At 43.1% G+C, this 27,961-nt stretch overlaps 1 protein-coding gene across 2 annotated transcripts; it reads right to left on the bottom strand.

The window, feature by feature from the left end:
* Positions 1 to 1,587: 1,587 nt before the first annotated feature.
* On the bottom strand, positions 1,588 to 27,529 carry pex2 (peroxisomal biogenesis factor 2). Of its 2 annotated transcripts, none has more exons than XM_085993200.1 (2): positions 27,417 to 27,529; positions 1,588 to 4,845 (listed from the first exon to the last, which is right to left on the bottom strand). In XM_085993200.1, exon 2 carries the CDS (start codon positions 4,826 to 4,828, stop codon positions 3,920 to 3,922), a length of 909 nt encoding a protein of 302 aa, XP_085849326.1. In that variant the 5' UTR covers positions 4,829 to 4,845; positions 27,417 to 27,529; the 3' UTR covers positions 1,588 to 3,919. The 2 variants fall into 2 exon arrangements, with proteins under 2 accessions (XP_085849326.1, XP_085849327.1); XM_085993201.1 differs by lacking the exon at positions 27,417 to 27,529 and adding an exon at positions 16,212 to 16,313.
* Between the last annotated feature and the right edge of the window lie 432 nt (positions 27,530 to 27,961).

Raw genomic sequence — 27,961 nt, forward strand, 5'->3', positions numbered from 1 at the left:
GAGGAACAGACAAAGCACTCGGAACAGTGAGAGACTGACAGCTATGAACATAAAGGGAAAGTGGGAGAGTAATAAACACAGAAAAACCAGAAGAAAGTAATACAGAAAGAACAAGAAGAAATAAAGAGAGTATCAGAAGCATGGGGGAACACAGATCAGCTCTTATAAGGGCTGGGGGGTGGGCATGGGGGCTCTTCAAACCTTTGGCAGTGCATACTAGACACTGCAAACATTGGCATACAAACAGCAGCAGTGGTAGCCAAGTCTGCCACATGTCCAAATGTTCTCAGTCCAAAAAGCACAAAGAGCTGCACAGGCAGCATCAGTCTCACTTCAGCACTGCAGCCCGTCAATGTGTTCCCTATCCTCACACCCACCCACTGGATAAACTAAGCCCTCAAGAGAAAACTGTAAGACCTTGATAAGAAGCAAAACTCAGTACAGGTGACATATATGGAACAATATGTTCCACATTTCAAAAGTACCCATGAGAAATGTCATGGAAAGTTTAATAAAGTTATAAAATATACACTGCCCTTTCTTTTTGGCAGCATGGATGATTTAGCACTATCAATCCAATATACATTTTCCCCCAATCAATTTAGAAAAAAACTAATTTTCACAGTAAAAAGGAAAAAGTGATGCAAAATGAATGGAATAAGATAATGAATTATTACAGAGGTAGACACATTGAGGTTTATCTGCTGGACATCATCTACATGTAGCAGGATCAGCACAGAAAGGTAAATTGATGAATGAAGGAATAAATGACGGGCTGATTACCTTTTGATTATTTTGTAAAACTGATGAGACAGCAGATGGTATTCCATTGCATTAAAAGACTGAGCACAGCATTTTTCTTCACATTCCTCATATTGGGACTGTGTGTTAGCTTCCCCCTCCCCCAACTCAGTTCAGTGAGATTGGAAATTACTGAATATCTGCGATCAAATTTGTTTTCCCAGGAAAACTGACGAATTACTTATTGCCAGTGACTGGAAGGAAAAGCTATTGTTTACACCCTTATATAATGAAATTTTAGGCAATACACTTTATGGAAAATATAACACAAAACAGGAGCAGCCACAATAGTGTTCTGGGATGACAATAAATGAAAGGACTGATTCAAACTATTAGTGAAAGGATGTACACATTTGAAGAATTTACAGGAAACTGTGCGCTATCCGGCACCGACGGGACCGAGCTGTTGCTGTTCCCTCAAAACTGCCGGACACACCAGCGTTAATGTTGAAGCATACGGAGCTTTTCAGCTCCGTATCGGACAACAAACACTGTTGCTTAGCAACAGCTTCTAAACAGTCGGCCAGTACCTTGGAAGCGTCTCTGTAGCTTAGCAACAGCTTCAGAGAGACTTTCCAGAGCCTGACTGTTGGAAAAAAAAGCCACGAGAAGGAAAAAAAACCTAACAAAACGGCTCCTGATTTTTGCCGGTGGCTCGAGCTTGCCGGACACTTAGCCTCCGGGTAACACAAAGTTTCCTGTATTCTATTTCTTTTGCAGGGCTTTATACAAATTGTTTACATATTTTCTCTCATTAAGTAATGAATTAATACACTAAACTTAATATAGTAGACATTTGTATGAATCACCGTTTTATTAATTCAAACAGATACAATAGCTGCTAATAATTGCTCTACTAAAATGAGTACTCCATCTTCCCTGGATTAAAAAAAGAGCTATTTTTTCCCCCCAAATCCTCTACCCCAAAGTTTAGAACAGGCAGTGGTCAATAAAAGAAAAACATTTAGTGCGACACTCTTCCATCTCAATAAAATTAGTCAGTCTGCCGCCACGTAAACCAGAATGGCTGCCAGCCATTCCTATCATATGTTTAACAAAATCACACAAGATCACACCCAAATACTGCTGTAACAAAAAAATGGTAGACCTGGTAACGCAATTAGTTTACCTTTAATTTACCACAGAACTATCCAGAAATGTAATTTAAAATTTAGAGTTTGATATTCAAAATAAAATGAGAACTTTGAACATTACATAAAATCTATGCCTCAAAGGCCCAAGTTGATACTATAACATTATGGAAGTGAGTTTGACAGCTACAAGTGCAAAGCTTAGTAAATTCTGGACCAGTTTAGTAACCGAGTAATTTTGTACTGAGCTTTTGGTAGAAAACATTTTGTGAATCATATTAAAATAAAATATTTAAGTGATTTGAGCTTGGGTTTAGGGAACACTATCAAAATTTGTAGAGGACACAAATATAGGGAGCATTGTTAACAATGAAGAGCACTGGAAGTGACTTCAAGAGGATATAGGTTAATACAGTAGATGGGCTTATAGATGTTGGATTAAATTTAATGTGGAGAAATGTGGGATGTTATATTTTGGGATGAAGAATAAGGAAATAAAAAAATATACCATATAGTAAAACTTTAACAGCAGATAGACTTAGGAGGTTCAACTAAATCTTTAGAAGTAAGAGGACAAGTTGATAAAGCTGTAAAAACATAAAAAGTGGATTTGAGATCCTAGGTTTTGTAAAAAGGGGCATAGAATACAAAACCTACACAAATGATTGAATATGCTGCAGCTAGAATAATGTTTAGTGTTGGGTGCCTTAAATTACAAAAGATGTCAAGGCTTGGAGAGGGTACAGAAGATGTACCAGGGTTGAGAGGCTTTAGTTTTCAGGATTAACTAGAAATTTTGATGAGGAGACTAAAATCACCAAAAAAATCCCCAAAGGGAGCAGTTAGGAGAATTTTTTTTTTTTTTTTTAAATGCAGAGGGTTGCCAGGACAAGAATTACTGTACCAGAAATCATGGTAGATGCAGAATCCAAAATAGCTTTTAAAGGGAAGTGGATAAATATTTGAAAAATTATATTTTTAAAAGGATATGGGGAAACATGCTAGCTCTTTGAGGCTCAGGACAGGAACAATGGGCGGAGTAGTCTACTGTGCTGTAAAATGCTCTAAAAATGAATAGCCATTTGTCGCTTGTTCTTTCCATATGAAGCAGATGCGCTAATAGTAGTAAAAGCTTCTCCAACCAGTTTTAATGATTTTCTATCATCACTGCACTGCAGAAACGGTTATTGTCCCATACACAGAAAGTCTAAGACAAGAACAAATTGGTGACACAAATATAGCTGTGATGCAGGACTCAGGATAATGAACAGTCAATTTCAAAAGCAACTAAGTTGGGGGACAGGACAGCTAAATATAGAGTATATTGGGTACTGGTTTCAAGAATTTCTATATGCTACAGATGAAATTCAGACACTTGAGACAAGGGATCTCAAGTTAATCAAAACAAATGACTATGCTTCAGTAATACAACAAAGTATTAATAAAAGTAATTTGGCAATGAAATTATATTAAATTTCATCCATCTACTTATGTATTGAGTAGATTAGATATCTAAAACACAAAATGACACATACTGTAATTACTATTAAGGAACATTGATGATACAATTTGGTCTCAACAGAGATAGCAAAACACATGGGTGATGGGTAAATGATTTCTACAGTGAATTATTTAGAAACAGTCTCTGTAGTTCTGCAGCCAAAAATAATAAATGGTCCATTTGAATATCTTATTTAGAAAGAATTTGCATTTATCATGTCCTCAGGATGTCTCAAAGGTTCCACAAATGGCAAATTAAAAAAATAAATTAATCAATCTTTTTTTTTAATGGTAGGATTGATTGAGGGTAGAAATTTGGCCAAGACACTGGGAGCACTCACTACCTGCTCTGTGAATAGTACCATAGAATCTTTCATCTCCACCTAAGCAGGCAAATGTGGCCTCAGTTTAACCTCTTATCCAAAAGATAGCATCCCAAAGAATTCAGCTGTCCTTCAATAATGCACTGAAATGTCAGCCCAGATTATGTGTTCAAATCCCAAAGTGGGGGTTCAGGCATATTTGCATCAGATTGACTTGTGAACTTCAGGTGTCAAAGGGGCTAAATTTTGGACTTCACTGCTGCATTTTGGGCAAGTGAAGTAAGCATCAGACAGGTAATTACTTTGAATACAATAATAACAAAAAACATGTTTACAACCAATTGTGTGAGGCATCGTTGGCCAATCACCACAAAGGGCACATTCTTTACAGTGGATAGCTAGTGTGCCATCATTATCATGGAGATGACCTACTGGAAGCAACCATGATGAGATAACTGCTTTCAGTTTTCTTGTATTAATCAGTGGCAGAAGAAATATTAGGAATTCAGCAAAGCCGTGCCATAACAGTTCTCGATTCATGTATTCAAAGCCAACTTGACGAAAACCTTGAGCTCTGGAGAAAACTGCTCTGATTCCCAGGAGTCGTTCTGGAAATGTGGCAAACCTACCCTTCTGAAGAAAGATGAGAAAATTCAGTAGTCCGGCCACTTTCAAAAGTCCAACTATAAAAGTAATGAAATATTTCATCTTGTGAATAGTTGACTCTGGAGAACGATTACTGAATAAATCATGGGCTCTCTCTTGCAGCCATTTCCCCCCAATGGTGCATAACGCATACCATAACTTCTGATGTTTACTCATTGGCTGGTACTTTTGTCCCGGAGATAAGTCATTTTTATATCTGATGTTCAGAAGTGTCTGGCCAACTGTTGCATTTTGTGAATAGACTGTAAATCTCCATAACAAAAGTTGCAGAAAGGCTTTCAGTTCTGGTTCAAAGTGTGTTAACAAGCCAGGTTTGAAACATTGAAAACATTGGGCAAACTGGGACCACACGAGCTGTTCCAATGCTCTGTCCAGTTCAAAAGCATCCAGCTGACTTATCCTCAGTACTGGAGTTGGGGTATTTAAGCTGTCTTCTTTGGAATCCATGTTGTTACCAATGGCATCTAGAGAAAAAAACAAACACCAAAGAATTCAGTCTTTAATCTCATCTATTATTTGAAACAGAAATTTGTATGAGTCATAGGTCTACATTTTTTAAAATACAAAAATACTATACAATCTCAGAAGTTTCTGCAAATCTTACATTCCCAATGTACTTTCTGCTCTCTCCAATCCTGAAGGTAACAGCTCATGCATATGGTTCCAAGGTACCACCAATCCTCCAGTATATTTTTCAGTTAACCATTTTCATGTGTACGCATGGGCAATGAGCAGACTATTCAAACACAAGGGTCTGAGAGGGTAGTAGGAAAATGGAAGACCAGCCAAGACTGACCTTCATATACTTTCTAGTTGAGGTCAATAGATAGCAATTGAGAGTTAGCAATCTGATTTTTTCCCTCTTGCCTAGGCCAGAATGCTGAGGCCAACTGTAGCATAACCACTGCCACTTCCTTTTAAGAAATAAAACAAAAATCTTTAATGCTCTTTTTAAAAGAATAGCAACTAAAAATGCCTATATTGCGTGTCCATTTTATTTGTTACACTAAAGGACATTTTAAAGATTTTCTGCACTACAGTAGCTGTTAAATCCTACTTAAATATACAAAACTTCCAAAAACTATGTTTAGTTGTATTATAGTAAAAGTCTTGTACAAACAACATTCCACAGGAGAAAGCACTAAATAAAAGGCCACTTAACCATCTGGGAAAGATCTTGCAACTTATGATCAACATTGTTATGGACATGTTAAGTCATCACATAAATGAAAGAAAGACTGAATTGCATTTATATAGAGCCAAAGTGCTTTACAGCCAATTTTTGCAGTGTAGTCACTGTTGTAATGTAGGAAACAGGCAGCCAATTTGCACACAGCAAACTCCCACAAACAGCACTCGGCTCCAGACCTCATTGGTCCAAACAAAAGAGCTGAATTCCAGAGGTGAGGGGAAAGTGACTGCCCTTGACATCAAGGCAGCATTTAACCGAGTGTGGCATCAAGGAGCCCTAGTAAAATTTAAGTCAATGGGAACCAGGGGGAAAACTATCCACTGGCTGGAGTCATACTCAGCACAAAGGAAGATGGTTGTGGTTGTTGAAGGTCAGCCTCAGGACATTGCTGCAGGAGTTCCTCAGAGCAGTGTTCTAGGCCTAACCATCTTCAGCTGCTTCATCAATGACCTTCCCTCCATCATAAGGTCAGAAGTGGGGGTGTTCGCTGATGATTGCAGTGTTCAGTTCCATTCACAACTCCTCAGATAATGAAGCAGTCTATGCCCGCATGCAGCAAGACCTGGACGACATTCAAGCTTGGGCTGATAAGTGGCAAGTAGGGTTGCAAAGGGGTGGAAAGTTTCTGGTAAATTTCCAGAAATTTTCCACGGGAAGTTTAGCTTGGGAATTTTGCCCAAAAAAGCACATGCTAGCATAATATTGTTTTTTTTGTATTTCTTTCTTTTTTTTTCCCCACAGGTCCTCTCTTAAAATTACTAACAGAGATGGAATCTTAATTATTAAGGAATTTCTTAATCAATATATGTTTATCTTCTTACTTGGCTTGTTTTAATAATTACAAGTTTTGTGTGTGACTGTGAACAAATGTATCCTGATTGGTTGGATGAGTGGATGAACGATTAGCTCCCTCTATTTGTAATATTTGCATATCGAATTGTGATTGGCCTGCAGGCATCTGTAAGACTGCTATAGTTTTTTTTTTTAAGATCCAGGTTAGGGGTCCTGAGGGAAGTCATTTTGTTTTCGGCTGATGTTGTGATGATGCAGTAAGTAAATCAGACTTTATACCAAATAAACCAGTTACTTGTTGAACTCTGTTGTCCTTCAATTTAAAATATACAAAATAATACACCATTGGTGATGTAGCGTCGTGTGTGTACAGGTCATGCTTCCATCACATGGAGCATCAGCAAAAATGTACTCACCCTGTTGCAATCGTGCTGATCGACCGCAGTTCGACACAGAGATGAATGCCCTTTATTTCTCTGCATAGAACAATGCCACGTTTACCGTTGGATGTGTGGAAGGATTTTACCCCAGGCATTAAAGATGGAAAGACTGTGTACATGTGCAAACACTGTAGAAAGCCATATGTAAAGAATGCCACAAAGATGCAGCAGCATTTATCCAAATGCAACAATTTCACTCAAAGCTCACAGCAGTCAGCCCAGAGTTCCTCTGCTTCCATTCAAGAAGATGATGGTTCTCATTCAGCATCAGGCTCCTTATCATCAGCAACTCCTGGCCCACTTGGAAGGTTCTTTGATACAATGGATAACCATAGCCAGAAGAATGCAGATGAGTGCCTTGCTCGAGCTGTATATGCAACAGGCTCACCCCTCATGCTCACAGCCAATGTGTACTGGAAGAAATTTTTCAATGTTATTCGCCCTGCATACTGTCCTCCCACCAGACATGCTTTGTCTACTTATTTGCTGGAGGCTGAGTATAACAGAGTCCAAGGAAAGCTCAATAGCGATGGCAGACTGTGTTGCAGTTATCTCAGATGGGTGGTCAAATGTACGAGGGGAGGGCATCATAAACTACATCGGCCTAGAAATTCGGTGGGGTTAGCGCCCAATTAGAGGCGTTAGAGGGTCTTGCGCCGGAATTATAGCTGGTAACGAAATTGCGTTGGGCCCTACCATCGGCGTTAGCCGGTAGCGCTGCGCCGGCACCGATGACGTCATCGGTGTGTGCAGCGTCCCGGTTGCCGTGGTAACCCGGCCCCAAGCCCAAATTCAGTTGCGGCCGCCTCGCCCGTGGCAGCCGCAACCAACGATTGTTGAAAGGGATGTTACACACCTTTGCGCCGGCGCATAAAGGTGGAGCGGCGGCCGGCTGCTTTCCCGGCGGCCGCCTGCCCGTACCTCCCTCCCCGGACTCCTCCACCACCCCCCCGCGGCACTGATGTGTGTGGCCCGCGAGCCCGGCTCTTCCCCGAGGTGCCGGGCTCATTTGTCGGGCGAATCGACCGGCCAGCGGTCGGCTGCAGGCAGCTCCTCCTTAACAGAAGGAGGAGGCCTGCAGTTCCCCAGCCTGCCGCACCGCCTCGGGTGCCGCAGCGGGGGATTAGTGCCTCAAAACTGCACTGAACGCCCATAGTGAGGCGCAAAAACCCTCCATTAGCGCCCGCCGCCGTCTGGGCCCGGGGCAACCGAATTTTCGTCGGGCGCAGCGGCATTAACGCCGGCGCAAAATTTCGGGCGCTAAAGCCCTGGCGGACCCACAACCGAATTTCTAGGCCATCGTCTCCACTCCTCTCCCAGTGTTCTTCAAGAGCACAGACACGAAGGACAACAGACACACAGGCACATACATTGCTGATGAGCTGAAAGCGGTCATCAACGATCTTGGATCACAAAAGGTCTTTGCAGTAGTTACTGACAATGCTGCGAATATGAAGGCTGCTTGGGCTCAAGTGGAGGAGGCCTACCCTCATATTACGTCTATTGGGTGCGCAGCTCATGGGCTTAACCTGCTCCTCAAGGACATCATGGGTTTGAGAACCATGGAAGCACTGTACAAGAGAGCCAAGCAAGTTGTTAAGTATGTCAGGGGAAAACAGGTAGTTGCAGCAACCTACAACTCCAAGCAAATGACAAAGAACAAGAACACCACACTGAAGCTGCCCAACAACACTAGATGGGGTGGTGTTGTCATAATGTACAACAGCCTTCTGGAGGGTAAAGAGTTGCTGCAAGAAATGGCAATATCCCAGTCTGGGGATATGGAAACCACCATTAAGAAAATACTGCTGGATGATGTGTTTTGGGAGAGAGTGGTTAGCAGCCTTAAACTACTCTCACCAGTAGCATCTGCAATTGCTCAGATTGAAGGAGATGACGCTGTCTTGTCAGATGTTCTCAGGCTTTTTACTGATTTAAAAGAACAAATCAGCATTGCCCTACCCACATCCCTGCTGCTCAAAGCAGAGGAGAAGGCAATTGTTCAATTCATACAGACGCGTCAAGAATTTTGTGTCAAGCCGATTCATGCTGCAGCATACATGCTGGACCCAAAGCATGTTGGGAGACCAATACTTTCTGGAGAACAGATCAACAGCGCTCAGTGTGATTTCTACCCTCTCACACCATCTCAATCTGGATGTGGGCAAAGTTCTGGGAAGTCTGGCAAAGTTCTCTACCAAGCAAGGTCTTTGGAATGGGGATGGGATATGGGAATCATGCAAGCATATCAGTGCACATACCTGGTGGAAGGGACTTTGTGCATCTGAGGCCCTGTCACCTATTGCATCGGTGATACTCCAAATCCCACCTTCATCAGCGGCCTCTGAACGAAACTGGTCACTTTTTGGGAATACGCATACAAAGATGCGCAACAGGCTGACTAACAAGAGAGTGGAGAAACTGGTGGCTATCCGGGCGAACCTACAACTTATTGAGCCAGATACAGAAGTGTCCACCACACAGCTAGACACTGACACAGAGGAGGAAATGGACACGTCAGAGCCAGAGTCAGAGAATCAGAGGAGCAATGAGGAGTAGAAGACTCAGAAGACTCATGAGTAGAAGACTCAAAGGGACAAAATAAGGACAAATTCAGGCTAAATAAGCTGACGCTCTTTTTATTTTATTTTAGATGGGTCTTTTTTGTGGGGGTTCAATAAAGTTCAAAATTATAACCTAAATAAAGTTTTGAAAGCCTGTTTTTATTTGTATGGAACAGTATGTCTATTTTGACGACAAAGATAAAATAAGGGTCAGAGACAAAAACCATCAGTGTGCAAAAAAACTCAAAATTCCCATAAATTCCCAAAATCCCCATAAATTCCTGAAAATTCCCATGGAAAGTTTCCTCTTTTAAGAATTTTGCAACCCTAGTGGCAAGTAACATCCATGCCACACAAGTGCCAGGCAATGACTATCTGCAACAAGCGAGAGTCTAACCACCGTCCCTTGACATTCAATGGCTTTACCATCAGCGAATTCCCCACCATCAACATACTGGGGGTCACCATTGTCAAGAAACTTAACTGGACCAGCCACATAAATACTGTGGCAACAAGAGCAGGTCAGAGGCTAGGTATTCTGCGGCGAGTGTCTCACCTCCGGACACCCCAAACCCTTTCCACTATCTACAAGGCACAAGTAAGGAGTGTGGTGGAATACTCTCCACTTGCTTGGATGAGAGCAGCTCCAACACTCAAGAAGCTCGACACCATCCAGGACAAAGGACCTCGCTTGATTGGCACCCCATCCACCACCTTAAACATTCACTCCCTCCACCACTGGTGCAACGTGGCTGCAGTGTGCATCATCTACAAGATGCACTGCAGCAATTCGCCAAGGCTTCTTTGACAGCACCTCCCGATCCTGCGACCTCTACCACCTTGAAGGACAAGGGCAGCAGGTGCTTGGGAACACCATCGTCTCCAAGTTACACACCATCCTGACTTGGAAACATATCGCCATTCCTATATCGTCGCTGGGTCAAAATCCTGGAACTCCCTCCCTAACAGCGCTACGGGAGTACCTTCACCGCATGGACTGCAGAGGTTGAAGAAGGCAGCTGACCACCACCTTCTTAAGGGCAATTAGGGACGGGCAGTAAATGCTGGCCTGGCCAGCGACGCCCACATCCCAGGAATGAATAAAAAAAAAGTGATAATGACCTGATAATCTGCTTTTCAGTGATGTTGAATGAGGATAAATATTAGCCTGGATACCAGTGATAACATCCCTGCTCTTTTTTTAAATAGTGCCATGGGATCTTTTACACCCACCTGAGAAAGCCGACAGGGCTTTGGTTTAACGCCTCATCTGAAAGACGACACTTCCGACAGTGCATCACTCCCTCAGTACTGCACTGGAGTGCTCAAGTCTCTGCAGTGGGACTCGAACCACAACCTTCTGACTCAAGAGCAAGGGTGCTACCAACTCTGCCGTGGCTGACACAAATGAGATAAACTGGTATAAAAAATGATTATATGCAATATGTGTTTTAAAAAATATATTTTTGGATAAAGATAAGCAGCCAGTTTAGATGGGAGGTTGACAGCAAATTGCTAATTCACATTGTGCCATGTGTGGATTCAAAATACGATTTAGAGCTCCAGTTGCATTAGAAATTATTACATCTCTTTATGGGAAAGTAATTTAGAAATAATTGGATCAGTGTAATTCTGCTCATTAATGATGCAACTATTTTATATTAAAAAAGGCCAAAACACACTGTTGAGAGTTGTTGTTAAACTGCAAAATGCCCAAACTAACATGACATATATCTAAAAGAGAACAGAATCTATATATATAAAGCGGCTCTTCTGTCTGTCTGTCCTGATGTCTGTCCCGATGTCTGTCTGTCCGTCCGTTCTCTATACGTTTGAAAGTTACAGAGCGTACCGACGCGCGCGTCGCCTCAAAAGAAAGCTTGTGATTCCGGACCGGTCATAGGCGTATTTACGTTTCGGCCGGACAAAAATCCCGCCCGCGGTATCCCAAAAACGTTCAGCGTTCCGCTCATTAGCAACCGTGTGACGTCGAGGTCCACCAATCGGACGGCGGGTTCCTTCCTACAGTTGAGTGTCGAGTGACTCGACGATTGACCAATCCTACGCTTCGGTGAGCTGACCGGTCGACCAATCGCGTGTGTGGGCGGGCCTTATCCTTCTGAACCGAGGTGAGTGGCCGCCATCTTGATTTTTCACAGTTTTTTCCCCCACACTTTCTGTGTGTTAGGGAACTAAGGTAAATATTTTAATGATGTGTTAGGGAATTAATTAACAATTTATTTGAGTTTTATATTGTGTTTAGCAACCCCCCCCCCTCCTCACCCTCGCGCAGGGGGGACTCGGGGCCTGAAGCTCAAAAAATTTCTCTCTCTCTCTCTCTTTCTTCCCTCTCTCTCTCTCCTTCTCCTCTTCCCTCTCTCTCCTTCTCCTCTTCCCTGTCTCTCTCTACTTCCCCCTCTCAGGTTTCACGGTGTCGGGGCCGTAGCGAGGGCGGGCCGCCCAAGTTTCCCGCTCGCTAACGGCCGCCAGGCGCCGCCCGCACTGACCGCGCATGCGCCGCCCGCGAGAGCCCGCTCCCGGCGCCGGCCGCCGCTCAGCATTAGATCGGTGTCCTTGATGGAGACGGGGTCGTGGGGGGGGGGGGTGGGTGACAGTGATTACACAGGGGGGGTGGGGGAGACAGTGATTACACGGGGGGAGACAGTGATTTCACGGGGGGGGGGGGAAAGACAGTGATTACACGGGGGGGGGGGACAGTGATTACACGGGGGGGGGAGACAGTGATTACACTGGGGAGGGACAGAGGGGGGTGGGGGAGGGGAGGGAGACAGGGGAGAGGAGGGGAGGGGAGGGAGAGGAGGGGAAGGAGAGAGGGGAGGGGAGGGATAGGACAGGGAGAGGACATGACAGGGAGAGGGGGGACACACAGGGGTCGTGGGGGGGGTGGGGGGAGACAGTGATTACACGGTGGGGGGGGGAGACAGTGATTACACGGGGGGAGACAGTGATTTCACGGGGGGGGGAGACAGTGATTACACTGGGGAGGGACAGAGGGGGTGGGGGAGGGGAGGGAGGGATAGGACAGGGAGAGGACATGACAGGGAGAGGGGGGACACACAGGGGCAGGGAGACCAAGCGCCCCAAAATTGCCCTCGCAACGCGGGGCTCCCCAGCTAGTATATATATATAATGACAGCTCCCGTGAAATTTAAAAATCACCCGAATAAGCTACGTTGTTACTAAAGCTGTACATCGATACCTGTGGATTTATGGCAGAACATAACTGTGGTCAAGGGAGGCAAGGTCAAATTTAAATGGAGTATGATTGGCACTAAAGAAAATGCAATCAAGGCTAGAGCAAGAAAGCACTGAAAATCTCTGATCAAACCTCAGGAAAAATGATTTGGGATAGTCAAAGCCATTTTAAACAACTGATAATTGAAGATGAGTCATAGCATAACTAAAATAAATATATTTGATTAATATCTAGATTTTATTTATCATGGTACATTTATATAAAATTGAAGACAATAAAGATTATGCTGCACTGAAAATTACTGTACATAAATACCATACACTGTTGTACAGAAATATTTATTTCAGTAGGTGTCAGATACCAATAGCATTGTATCTGATTCCCACTGAAGTAAATCCTGGTGATACAGTAAGTTAGATACTTAATTTAAGACATTTTCTTTACTACATGTTCTTGATACAAATGCTTTAAAGGAATATTCTTGGCAATCCATGTACCATAGGATGCAGTTGTAGATCAACATAATTTATACTACTGTAGAATAACAGAAATTATATTATTAATGTTTGCCTATGTGACAACAGTAATTGCACTTTAAAAGTAATTAATTGGACATGAAGGGCTTTGGTATTTATTAAAGTTGTTATAAAGTACTAATCTACTGGAATTTTTTGAGGATGTAACTGGTAAAATAGATAAGGGAGAACCAGTGGATGTGGTGTATTTGGACTTTCAGAAGGCTTTCGATAAGGTCCCACATAAGAGGTTAGCATGCAAAATTAAGGCACATGGGATTGGGGGCAAGGTATTGACTTGGATAGAGAACTGGTTGGCGGACAGAAAGCAAAGAGTTGGAATAAACGGGTCGTTTTCCGAGTGGCAGGCAGTGACTAGTGGGGTACCGCAAGGATCGGTCCTAGGACCCCAGCTGTTCACAATATATATTAATGATCTGGACGAGGGAATTGGATGTAATATCTCCAAATTTGCAGACGACACAAAGCTGGGTAGGAGGGTATGCTGTGAGGAGGATGTCGTGAAACTCCAGTGCGATTTGGACAGGTTGGGTGATTGGGCAGAAACGTGGCAAATGCACTATAATGTGGATAAATGTGAGGTTATCCACTTTGGTGGCAAAAACAGGAAGGCAGATTATTATTTGAATGGCAATAGATTGGGAGAAGGGGAAGTGCAAAGAGACCTGGGTGTTCTTGTGCACCAGTCGCTGAAGGTAAGCATGCAGGTGCAGCAGGCGGTTAAGAAGGCAAATGGTATGTTGGCCTTCGTAGCAAGAGGGTTCGAGTACAGGAACAAGGATGTCTTGCTACAGTTGTACAGGGCCTTGGTGAGACCGCACCTTAAGTATTGTGTGCAGTTTTGGTCACCTTATCTGAGGAAGGACGTTCTTGCCATGGAAGGAGTGCAGCGAAGATTCACCAGGCTGATACCTGGGATGGCAGGAATGATGTATGAGGAGAGATTGTGTGGATTGGGCTTATACTCACTGGAGTTTAGAAGATTGAGAGGGGATCTCATCGAAACCTATAAAATTCTGTCAGGCCTGGACAGACTAGATGCAGGAAGGATGTTTCTGATGGCCGGGGAGTCCAGAACCAGGGGTCATAGTTTAAGGATAAGGGGTAAGCCATTTAGGACTGAAATGAGGAGGAATTTCTTTACCCAGAGAGTGGTGAACCTGTGGAATTCTCTGCCACAGAGGGTGGTGGAGGCCAATTCATTAAATATATTCAAGACGGAGTTGGATATATTTCTTAAGGCAAAAGAGATCAAGGGATATGGGGAGAAGGCAGGGACAGGGTACTGAATTTGGATGATCAGCCATGATCTCATTGAATGGCGGAGCAGGCTCGAGGGGCCGAATGGCCTACTCCTATCTTCTAGGTTTCTAAGTGTTTTATAAAAGCAAGTTCTTTCGTTCGTTCATATATCTTACGTAGGGCCTTCAACAAAATATCTTCTGACTGTGTGGAAATCCTGTATTTATCAATAATTTGCCTTTATATGGTGCCTTTAACAAAGAAAACATCCCAAAATGTTTCACGGAGGCATAACCAAAAAGATGCATATCAAAAGGAGATATTAGGAGGGGTGACCAAAAGCTTGGCTAAATGGATGGGTTTTAAGGAGGGTCTTAAAGGATGTGATGGAGGTGGGAGAGATGGAAGGGTTTAGGGAAGGCATTCCAGAGTGAGGCTCAGGCGGCTGAAGGCACGGCTGCCATTGCTGGGTCAAGGGGAAGGGTGATGCACAAGAGTCCAGAGTCAAAGGAATGGGTTTGGGGGGGGGGGGGGGGGTAGGGAATTGTACTGTTGGATACAGGTAACAGCAAGGTCACAAATGGATTTAAAGTTGAGGATGAGAATTTTAAATCTGTGGCACTGGGGGAGACTGGGAGCCAACATAGATAAGTGAGGACAGGGGTGATGGGTGAGCGGACTTGGGATAGTACAAGTGTAGCAGAGTTTTGCACGAGTTGAGGGTTAATGATGGAGCCTGCCAAAAAAGCATTGGAATCATAAAGATAAATGTAAGGGTGAAGGTGAGCAATGTTACGGAGGTAGAAGCAGGTGGCCTTTGTGATGGAGGGTATATGGGATTGAAAGTTTAGTTTTGGATTGAATAAGACACCAAGGCTGCGAACACTCTGGGAAATTCGGGTCGGTTGGGGGCGTGGGGCAGTTAGTGTTAAAAATCTGAATCCCGACCTGAACCTGCCCATATCCGGTTTTAACAGAGGTGGGGGCAGAATGGCGGGCAGCCAATCCACTGCCAGGAGGCGGGTCGTCTATTTAAATATTCTAATGAGGCTGGAAGCCTCTGCTTTAATGTCCATTTTGTATTTAACTTTAGCTGGTCGAGTTTTGCATGCCTCCTGAAACTCGCCAGCTAATGCAAGGCAAGGACTGCTAGATCCGGGAGGCAAGTGCCTTTAAATTTACCTCCTGGATCCAGCGTCCCTACCTAACCCCCCCCCCCCCCCCCAAACGAGGCCTCTGATCGCCACCGCAGACTTGCTATCCCCCTCCAAAGCCTCCGATCCCCTGCCCCCAGGCCTCTGATCAGCCCCCCACCCCCTCGCTCCTCCGGCCCCTCCCTGTGTTCGTCCCGATCCGCGATCACTTCTCAACCCCCTCTCGCCACTCCCCGATCGATGTTGCGACCCCCCGCTCCTATGGCTGCTCCCTGGCCCGCGATCAATGTTCAGACCCTCCCCCACTCCTCTGGCCGCTCTCCGGCCCCTATGCGATCCCTCCCTCCCTCCTCTGTGCAGCCTAGTGCCGCAGGCCTACCCGCCCACAGCCAGCCAGCCTCTCAATCTGGCTGCGGGTGGGAAACAGAGGCTTCCCATTCAAATCAGGCTCTGCCATTGAATTTGGCAGGGCCTGCGGGAACCCGTTCTCCCGACCGCCTCGGAGCCCCACCCCTCCCCCAAACTAAAATTTAGCCCTCTGATTCAGCCCGAGACACTGGCTGGGGGAGAGGAATGGAATCGGTTGAGGGATAAATGTTAGCCAGGACACTGGAAGAACTCCCCTGCTCTTATTCAAATAGTGCCACGATATCATTTATGCCCACCTGAGAGGTCAGACGGGACATGTCTTACCTGAAAGAAGGCACCCCTGACAGTGCAGCAGTGCCTTTACCGCACTGAAAGTCAGACGAGATTATATGCTCCCCTCGAGTAGGACCTTCTGACTCAGAGGTAAGAGTGCTACCACTGAGCCAATGCTGACACCCAAACAGGGACCAAAGGTGACCTCTGGTCCCTATCCAGTGGTACTCACACCTGCAAAGTTAGGCAGAGTTACTTTACCATGAAAGGTTTAACTTTCCTCATGAAGAAACAACAACTGAGTTGTGCCAGCTATCAAAATTATGTGGGTATAGCTCGTAAGAAAGACTTCCAGCTTGTTAGGATAGGGTTAATGAGACTATCCTGAAGTCTAATAATGTTCAAAAATTCCAACAGTGACAAAAGCATCTCCCTGACAACAAATGTGCCTACTATTTAAGATCACTAGCTCTCTATTTGGTGCCTAGGCTTGTGGGCTCTTTCAATTCTAGCCTCACACTTCTCCTATAGCGGCAAGAGATTCTGAGGTGGCAGTCTGAGCCGATATTTCTAATCCTTTGGTTTTGGACCATTTCCCCTTTAAGAAACAGTGAAGAGAGCAAAGGCATTTGCATGCGGTCATATGGAATACAGACTATGTTTCAGAAGGGTGAAAATAGGTACCATCAAGGAAATGCCGATCACACGAGTCTTCCACTGCTTCCCTACCTGTCTAGCTGTGATTAAATAAACACTTGTAGGAGAAGGGAAGGGGTGTGAAAGGTACTGTGGTACTCCTCCACATACATGGTAAACTGCAGATGGTGAGAGAGCAAGGTGGCTGCAACAGGGAAACATACTTATTAAGGTGTACTGCTGCAAGGTACAACTGCCTCCTGCTACTCTTGACGGCCCGGGAGAGGTCATTGAATTTCTTCTGGCATTGAGTATCCATGCAGGGGTTGCAGGAGGTGGCACTAATTGCCTTCCATGGATCTGTATCACACCCTTAGTGGGCCACTTGCACTCGGCAGAAGTGCAGTTGCAGTGCTATTTTGGAGCTAAATCAGTCATTGAAAAAATTCTAACCCCCAAATATTTGAATAATTTTTCAGCAACAATTTAGTTCATTTAAAAAAAATGCATTTAGCCAACTTTGAAACAGATTTGAGGGTTTGTCTGCATAAAACAGAATGCTAATGTCAAATACTATTATTATAGGACTTTATGCTATGCGTGTTTATATATTTGTTATACTAACCACAATCTCTGTTTTTTAAATATAATTTACAACCAATATAAATTCTAATAACATACCACTGTGGGAATAGGAACTTCCCTTGATTTTTTTTCTTCAATGCAGTTATTGAGCAGTTTACAAATTATGAATTAATACATTTTATTTGGGAACATATTATTGACAGAAACCTATCAATAGTAATGTGGCTATTGTCAGGAGCTTGTCAATATTAATGTAGTTATGATTTAGAGATCACACAGATGTAAGGCAGGCAGAAAGACGTCTCCCACAGGCTTCTATCAATAGCTACATTTCTATTGACAGCCTCCCAGGACGTACCAGGAGATGTATTACCATCACAGTCTTCTGTCAATAGCTTTTCCCTTTAAAAAATTGGCGTCTAAATGTTCAAAGCTTCAAGCTTATGGAAAAGCTAGTTTCCTTTAAGCAATTTTTACACCTACTACAGTCCACAAACACTACCAGTAACTTCAACTGCTTTAAGTAGGGACAATAAGCACTCTATTAGGTTATTGATAGTAATAAGCCAGGGATTAGATTGATTTAGAACTGTGTTAAAGGGACTATCCTGCCTAGGTATTGCCATTGTACTGTTCACTACGCAAGACAAAAGTGTTAACCGTTGATTTTTTTTTTTGCAAATCAGTTTCTTCTTGCTTGGAAGGAGGGAAAGAAACGAGAAAGGTGCTTCCTTAACACCTTGAAAGTACAGCAACTTGAAGTATTACAAATATTGCTGTACTATATATAGACAAAAGAATCTTGGGAGTTGTAAGCCATTTGCCAAGTCCAGTCGGCAGCAGACAGATTAGGGTGGTGCAGAGATTGCAATCATCTTTAAATTTTGGAGTTTTGCTTTGATGTTAATAGACTTGTTGGCCGGTTTACATTTTATTAGTTCTTGCTCCTCCTTAGTTGCCCCGAGGGCATTAAGAGTCAACCTGGAGTCAAGTGTCGGTCAGAACAGGCAGGGTTGGCAGGTTCGCTTTCTTGAAAGACATTAGATAGAATTGCATCATGAAATCAGGCCATTCAGCCCAACCAGTTTGTGTTGGTGTTCATCTATACACAAGTACTGTGGGAGTACCTTCACCACACGGACTGCAGCGGTTCAAGAAAATGGTTCACCATCACCTTCTCAAGGGCAATTAGGGATGGGCAATAAATGCTGGCCTTGCCAGTGACGCCCACATCCCATGAATGAATAAAAAAGAGAGTAGAGTGAATTAAAAAAAAGCATTAGTCCAAATCCCATATGGCCACCCTCTTCCTTTATTTCCATTTCCTTCAAAACACAACCAATCTATTCTTAAATACTGATAGAAAGTAAGAAAGACTTGCATTTAAATACTGCCTTTCACAACCTCAGGCCGTTCCAAAGCACTTTACAACCAATGAAGTACTTTTAAAGTGGTCACTGCTGTAATGTAGGAAACACAGCAGCCAATTTGTGCACAGCAAGCTCCCACAAACAGCAATGTGATAATGACCAGAAAATCTATTTTTGTAAGAACATAAGAATTAGGAGCAGGAGTAGGCCTGGGATGAGAGGGTTGTCCTATGAGGAGAGATTGAGTAGATTCTGCCAATACTTTCTGGAGTTTAGAAGAATGAGAGTTGATCTCATTGGAACATATAGGATTCTGAGGGGGACTGACAGGGTAGATGCTGAGAGGTTGCTTCCCCTGGTTGGAGTGTCTATAATTAGGGGGCATAATCTCAGGATAAGGGGTCAGTTATTTAAGACAGAAATGAGGAGGAATTTCTTCACTCAGAGGGTTGTGAATCTTTGGAATTCTGTACCCCAAAGGTTTGTGGATGCTGAGTCATTGAGTATATTCAAGGCTGAGATAGAGTTTTGGACTCTTGGGGACTCAAGGGATATAAGGATTGGGCAGGAAAGTGGAGTTGAGGTCAGAGATCAGCCATGATCTTACTGAATGGCCGTAGAGCCTACTCCTGCTCCCAATTCTTATGTTCTTATTCTAATTTACTTTTTATAAATTTTAAAGAGAGCAAAATAAAGATTGGGACATACACATTATTAAGGTAGAAGCTGAAATATCAAACAAACTTAATTTTTTTTTTTAAAAACTTGCAATTCTTAATCATAGAAACATTTGACATTCCACAAATAAAAATTTTGTTTTTCAGGGTCAGAATGGTTGTTCAGCAGTCAGTATGTCGTTAAAAACAGTTACACCTTTTTCCAACAAGGCTTAACGTTTTGGTTTTTTTTTTAACAACGATATTCCATCGTAAAAAAGGGGAAGTTTGTGTCAGTTCAAGTGATTTCAATTAATTGCTGGCGTTGGGGAGTTCCTGTGATGGAGCAAGGAATGACTGACAGCAACTTCTGGATTTCCGTGTTTAGTTGCGCTTGTGCTAAATCCTGAAGTTAAGGTCAGTTTCAGAGGGGTAATGACGGTGAACGCTGACAGTTTCGTCGTCATTACCACTGCAACATCGGGGCATTTCTGTATCTGAACCCTAGAAATGGAATAAAGATGGAAGCCCTAATCAGGAATCCAGTCACCTTTTGTTAAGTTTATACACAAAAAATTTGGGAAAAAATGATTGGCAAGTTTTTTTTTACACAGACAGATATTCGAGTATCCATCAAAGGTCTGGTAACCTGCAGCATTCCTTTAATATGGTTACATTTTTCTAGAATTCTGAAGATTACTATCACACAAATTATATTTACAACCCATTCAGGCTTGAACAACATACCAGGCACACATTTAAAAAATATTACAACAGTTACCAAAATGCCAGTTTGTTCACAGTAGCTTTCTCTTGTATCTCCACGCCCCCTCCCCTCCACCCCGCCCCCTCCCCTCCACCCCGCCCCCTCCCTCCCTCCCCTCCACCCCGCCATCTGTTCTCAGTCTTATGATGATATATCAATCGCTGGCTTCAATATCTTATTTATCTTCCTTATATGGGAGAAAGAAAAAAGTGGCTCAACTCTGCTCAGTGCCTCACGCAGACAGTCCAACTGAGATCAGGAACCCATTATTGACAATCATAGGCAGTAACTTAATAGCAGCATGGAGGTACAGCACAGGAGGCTGCTCCTTGGTAGCGCTATCCAATTAGTTCCCCCACTGCTTTTTCACCATAGCCCTATATTTTTTTCCCATTCAAGTATTTATCCAAATTCCTTTTGAAAGTTACTACTGAATCTGCTTCCACCACCCATTCCAGATCATAACAACTCGCTGCGTAAAAAAATGTTTCCGCATGTCACCTCTGATTCTTTTGCCAATCACCCCAAAATCTGTGTCCTCTGGTCACCGACCCTGCTACCAGTGGAAACAGTTTATCCTTATTTACTCTATCAAAACATGTCATGATTTTGAACACCTCTATTAAATTTCTTCTTGACCTTCTCTGCCTTAAGGAGAACACCACCAGCTTCTCCAGTCTCTCCACATAACTGAAGTCCCTCGTCCCTGGTACCATTCCAGTAAAACTCTTCTGCATCCTCTCGAAGGCCTTGGCGTCTTTCCTAAAGTGTGGTGCCTAGAATTGAACACAATAGTCCAGCTGAGGCCTAACCAATGTTTTTATAACTTCCTTGCTTTTGTACTCTACACCTCTATTCATAAAGTCAAGGATCCCATCTGCTTTTTTAGCAGCCTTCTCAACTTGTCCTAAAACCTTCAACGATTTGTGTATACCCCCAGGTCTCTCAGTTCCTGCACCCCCTTTAAAATTATACCACCCCCTTTAAAATTATACCATTTAGCTTATATTGTCTGTCCTCATTCTTCCTACCCTACCAAAATGTATCACTTCACACTTCTCTACGTTAAATTTCATCTGCCATGTGTCTGCCTATTTCACAAGTCTGTCTATGTCCTCCTGAAGTCTGTTACTATCCTCCACATTGGTTACTACTTTTCTGAGTTTCATGTCATAAGCAAACTTTTAAATTATACCCTGCATACCCAAGTCCACGTCATTAATATATATCAAAAAGAGCAGTCGTCCTAATACCGACCTCTGGGGAACACCACTGTATACTTCCCTCCTATGTCCCTGTAAGGGACACAGGAGTGCGACCGCGCAGCGATCTGTAAGGTCCCGCGCACTTAAAGTCATAGGCCATGGAGTTAGCTGGGGTGGGGGGGAAGGGGCCCAATACCCAATAAGCGAGGAAAAAATCATCAGTGGCCTAGACAAAGATGGCCCCTACGCACCACATAAAGCAGAACTCTTGTCCACACTAAGATGGCGACACACGTGCCCTAGACAAAGATGGCGGTGTTGCTCAACGAGCAAAGCAGCAGGACCTCCGCTCTGCCTAAATATGGCAGCACCTGCACTCCGGGCAGCAAAAGCGGCTCTGGCGCCCCGTACCAAGATAGCTGCCGGGCCTTATCTTATCCAATATCGCTACTACCTCCTCCTTTACTATATTGGTCTTCTCTAGTGAAGACCGATGCAAGGTATTCATTTATTATCTGAGCCATACCCTCAATGCTCCATCAATTTTTTTTTTTGGCCTACACGCCCCCTTTAACGGGCGGTGTGGGCATTCAAAATTCCATGCATGCGCGATTTTTCTATTTAAAAGCCGGCTCACCAGGAACAAAGGGAACATTGCATACTTTCTCCCTCCACAGTAAGATTTTTTTGTCCCTAGTCGGCCCCACTCTTCTTTTGACTGCCTTTTTACAATTTATATGTTTATACAAGACTTTTGAGTTCCCTTTTATATTAGCCACTAATCTATTATACGCTCTTTTTGCCCCACTTGTCTTTTTTAGATCTCCTCTGCACTGTATTCAGCTTGGTTTTCTACTGTATTATGAACCTTACATTTGTCATAAGCCTCCTTTTTCTGTTTCATTTTAATCTCTATATCTTTAGTCATCCTTTGGATGCCCTTCCTTTCCCCCTTGTGGAAATGTGTCTACTTTTTACCAGAACCATCTCCTCCTTGAAGGCCTCCCAATATTCAATTATTGTTTTATGCCCGTTATTCCATGTAGCCACAGTATTAGCACCAAAAAAACATATGGAATAATAAGATTACCCAAAAGTCATCAGCTTTGATTTTTAAAAAAGTGCAACAAGACCTTGTTTGCAGAGTCTATGTCCATATGTAATCATTCAAAAACATGATCAAATTGAATTCTAATTAACTAAAGTACAAATGAGTAAAACAAAACATTTTTAATCTTCTCTCCAAATTAAAAGATCAAAGTTTCCAAATTATGTTTATTGGGAAAAAAGAGAGTTAAAGGATTTAAGTATCAATAAGATGTCCTCAGTTAAGAGCTGAAATTATTTTATATAATCTGAAATACCTGAACAATGACAACATTTGGCACAGCAACAAAATACTGTCACATGGATATATAATGTGCAGTAAAACAATATACTTATTGTAACATACAATATGTATGTTTTCTAGATGAAGACTGGAATGGGACACTCAACTGGGAATGCAGTTTTCAAAATATTTGTTTAAGAAAAAATAATAGCTGAATCCCAGTACTATAATTTTCCCAAGTATCGTCATTGTTTTACAGCAACATGCTGGAGAGCCTGAAAATTGATAATGTTCTCACTATTTTCTACAGGTGGCAGATATTACCCAAATTATCTGGCTGGAGGCAAAATGTGCTATTACACATTTAAAAATTTTTTTTTTTTTTTTTTTTAAGCACAACACATTTCTACTCATTAGGGAATTACTAATCACGTTTCCTTGCTTAAGAAGCTTGACACCATCCAGGGCAAAGCAGCCCGCTTGATTGGCACCCCATCCACCACCTTAAACATTCACTCCCTCCACCACCGGCGTACAGTGGCTGCAGTGTGTACCATCTACAAGATGCGCTGCAGCAACTTGCCAAGGCTTCTTCGGCAGCACCTCCCAAACTCGCGACCTCTTCCACCTAGAAGGACAAGGGCAGCAGGCGCATGGGAACACCACCACCTCCAAGTTACACACCATCCTGACTTAGAAGTATATCGCCGATCCTTCATCGTCACTGGGTCAAAATCCAGGAACTCCCTCCCTAACAGCACTGTGGGAGTACCTTCACCACACGGACTGCAGCGGTTCAAGGCGGCGGCTCACCACCACCTTCTCAAGGGCAACTAAGGATGGGCAATAAATGCTGGCCTTGCCAGCGACGCCCACATCCCATGAACGAATAAAAAAAATCAGCAAGATATGCCAGGGAAAAAAATTAACAAAAATACAGATCACGGAGAACTGCTTCCTGGAATATCACTAATTACCACTAAGAAATTTTGATCAGACCTTTTTTTTTTAAACTTGTTTTTAGCCAATCTGAAGGCAATTAAAAAAGTGGGTTCTATGCTCTACATGTACAATGATACCTGAAGGACAGGAGAAATGATGCAAGGTGGAGTATTTCAAGATTTTTGTTTGCGGGGTGGGGGGGGGGGGGGGGAATAGTTTATGGAATAGTTAAAAAACATAGAATCATAGAAATTTACAGCACAGTAGGAGGTCATTTGACCCACTGTGTCTGTGCCAGCCAAAAAAGAGCTATCCAGCCTAACCCCACTTTCCAGTTCTTGGTCTGTAGCCCTGTAGGTTATGGCACTTCAAGTGCACATCCAAGTACTTTTTAAAATGCGATGAGGGTTTCTGCCTCTACCATTATTTCAGGCCGAGAGTTCCAGACCCCCACCACCCTCTGGGTGAAAAAAAGTTCTGAACACCCCTCTAATCCTTCTATCAATTACTTTAAATCTATGCCCCTGGTTATTGACGTCTCTGCTAAGGGAAATAAGTCCTTCCTATCCACTCTATCTAGGCCCCCCTCAATTTTATAACACCTCAATTAAGTCTCCCCTCAGCCTCCTGTGTTTAAAAGAAAACCCCAGCCTATCCAGTCTTTCCTCAGAGCTACAATTTTCCAATTCTGACAACATCCTTGTAAATCTCCTCTGTACCCTCTCTAGTGCAATCACATCTTTCCTGTAATGTAGTGACCAGAATTGTACGCAGTACTCTAGCTGTGGTCTAACTTGTGTTTTATCCAGTTCAAGAATAACCACCCTGCTCTTATATTCTATGCCTTGGCTAATAAAGGAAAGTATCACGTATGCCTTCTTAACAACCTTATCTACCTGCCCCGCTACCTTCAGGGATCTGTGGACATGCACTCCAAGGTCCCTCTACACTTCAGTATTCTACCATTTATTGTATATTCCCTTTCCCAGTTAGCCCTCTCCAAATGCATTACCTCAGATTTCTCCGGACTGAATTCCATTTGCCACTTTTCTGCCCACATGACCAGTTCATTGATATCTTCCTGCAGTCTACAGCTTTCTTCCTCAACCACACGGCCAATTTTTGTATCATCTGTAAACTTCTTAATCATGCCCCCTACATTGACATCTAAAGCATGGATATATACCACAAAAAGCAAGGGACCTAGTACTGAGCCCTGCGGAACCCTACTGGAAACAGCTTACCAGTCACAAAAACACTTGGCGACCATTACCCTTTGCTTCCTGCCACTGAGCCAACTTGCCACTTTCCCTTGGATCCCATGGGCTTTTACTTTTCTGACCAGTCTGCCATGTGGGACCTTGTCAAAAGCCTTGCTAAAATCCATGTAGAATGCATCAAATACACTACCCTCAGCGAGCTCCCTTGTTACCTCCTCAAAAAATTCAATCAAGTTAGCCAGACACGACCTTCCTTTATCAAATTCATGCTGACTGTCCTTGATTAATCTGTGCCTTTCTAAATGACGATTAATACTGTCCCTCAGAATTTTTTCCAATAATTTGCCCACCACCGAGGTTAGGTTACTCGGCCTATCCCTTTCTAAACAACGGTAGAACGTCAGCAGTCCTCCAGCACCACACCTGTAGCCAGAGAGGATTTGAAAATGATGGTCACAGCCTCTGCTATTTCTTACCTTGCTTCTCTTAACAGCCTGTGATACATTTCATCTGGGCCTGGTGATTTATCTACTTTCAAAGATGCTAAACCCCTTAATATTTTCTCTTGCACTATATTTATCTCATCTAATATTTCACACTCCTCTTCCTTAACTACAATGTCTGCATCGTCCCTCTCTTTTGTGAAGTCAGATGCAAAGTATTCATTAAGAACCATACCCACATCTTCTGCCTCAACACACTGGTTACCTTTTTGGTCTCTAATAGGCCCTAGTTATCCTCTTGCTCTTTATGTATTTATAAAACATCTTTGGGTTTTCCTTGATTTTACCTGCTAATATTTTTTTCATGCCTTCACTTTACTTTCCTAATTTCCTTTTTTTTTCATCCCTGCACTTTCTATACTCCTCTTGGCATCGGACATAAGCTTCCAATGTTTGCCTATCCTACCTTGACATCCAGGGGGCTCTAAATTTGGGAGTCCTGCCCTTTTTCTTTGTGGGAACATATTTGCTCTGAACCCTCACTATTTCCTCCGTGAATGCCTCCCACTGCTCTGACAATCAACAAAGTTAGATATAGTAACTTTAATAGAAGACAGAATGAAGAAAAAGGAAAACTGAGGCAAGCAAAGCAGTGCTCATTTGTTCACAATAAAAATGCATTTGAGTAGCTTTATTACCTCAGTGCCTCTACTGCTGTAATCCTTGTACATACAGGTGTAATTTCCAGACTTCCCTACTCTAATGTTCTCCTTGCTGGCCTCCCATCCTCCTCCCTTCATAAACTTCAAAACACTGCTGCACATGACTTTTCTATATTGTTTCATTCCTTAATCACATTTGCTGACCTCCACTGGTTTCCTATCTCTCAAATGTATTACATTTTAAATGTTTGCCCTTGTCTATGAAGTCCTTGACAGCCTTGCTCCATCCCTCCCAATCGTGGCCTGCCATTCACCCCACCCCCCATCTTTTATTCCATCATTGGTGATTGTGCCTTTAGTTGCATTGGCCCAGTTTCTGCCCCTCTCTCCCTAAAACTATTGGCCTCTCCATCCCATTCCACCTTTAAAAATCTATTTCCTCAAACATTCACTCCATTTCTTCACTTGTCTCTTCCTTGCTCCACATTCAGTCCCAATCACAGTCTGAAAAGCACCTTGGAATGTGTTTCTACATCAACAGCATTATATAAATATTAATTCAAATTGCACCTACTCCAAATCTCTAACTTTAAATCTCAGTTGTTACAAAATGGCAGACAAGATCTATCAAAACGACCTTGTACATTTACAGCTGCTCAGATTTAAAGGTGATATACAAGATATCTATTTCATACAACACTCACTAGCTGCGCTGCACAATCCCTTACATTCTTTGTGCTCTTTATCTAGTTAGTTCCTTATTTGTGATATACATTCTGTATTTGGTCATTTCCCATTAGCATTCTCTGCAGAAAATCAGAAGCCGTTTCATTATGGGGAGTTTAAAGCATAACCCAGTCGTATATAGACCATAGTAAAACTTGAATTCAAAATTATTGTAAACGCATGTGAACCTTAGAAAAAATATTTATAATGTAAACTTTTTGTAAATCATCAGAAGGCACAGCAGTAGGAAACATGCAGCAAAAGGATAAATTAAATTAGAGGACGGGGACAAAATGCACAAAGCAATAGATTTTAGGAGGCTTCTGAAGGCAAGTAGCAAGGTAGGTGGTTTTGACCCTTCACTAGAAAACGAGCTCCTCTATTACAAGAGTAAATTGCTCTAGTAGCATATTAACACCAACCACCATGATTAAAGCAAGATTCATGCTTCTCTAAATTTGAGGGGCTGCAGAATTCAAGTGAAAACATTGGAAGCAAATTTGTAACGAACGTTAACCTTGTCCTAACACAACCGCTACATAAACCAATCACATGGTTTAACTTAACGTTCTATTTAATTGAGAAACGAAACTGAAAGGTTTTTGTTGTAGGCAGCACCGGAGCTCAAAGACGAAATAAATCAGGAATTTCCGCTCAACACTTTTCCTGATATTCGGCTATAATACATTAAACAAATTTCAAGTCCAATACCTACCACCACTCCTCCCAGCACCGCAGCAGATCCTTTGTAACCAAGCGACGAGCTGCACTTCCGGAATACAAGCCAACCAATCACAAGGCACGCTCCAGGTGTCACGTGATAGCGGCCTCCCTTATCAGACGGTCTCGAGACGTAAACACGATCGCTGGAACTGTTTGGCCGTTATCAAGGGTGTGTGAGAGAACAAAATTGAGCTTGTCCGTGCTAAACTTAATAAAGCCTGCTCCTTTCGCATTTTCTTTCTTGCACCCCTGATGTTGCTATGAGCTGCGCAACTCCTTCACAGCTCAGCTTCTTGGGCCGGCGAGCCGCGAGGAACCCTGTATCGGTGACGTATGCGATTGACAGGGGAGCCAGCCAATAGAGCGCCCGCTCGCGCGACCCTTTCCCCCAATGAGAACAGAGGAAGCGGCAGTTCCAGCCAGCACCTTCAGTTGGTTTCAAAGTTCGGGGAACAGATGGAGTGAGTGGATGGAGATTTGGTTGGGAGGGGCTGTTGTCCAAATGACTGACTATAAAAGTCTGGTGTGTTTTAAACG

This window comes from Somniosus microcephalus, chromosome 7, assembly GCF_052327205.1.
Source record: "Somniosus microcephalus isolate GS21.2 chromosome 7, FLI_Smic_1.0, whole genome shotgun sequence".
Lineage (NCBI taxonomy): Eukaryota > Metazoa > Chordata > Chondrichthyes > Squaliformes > Somniosidae > Somniosus > Somniosus microcephalus.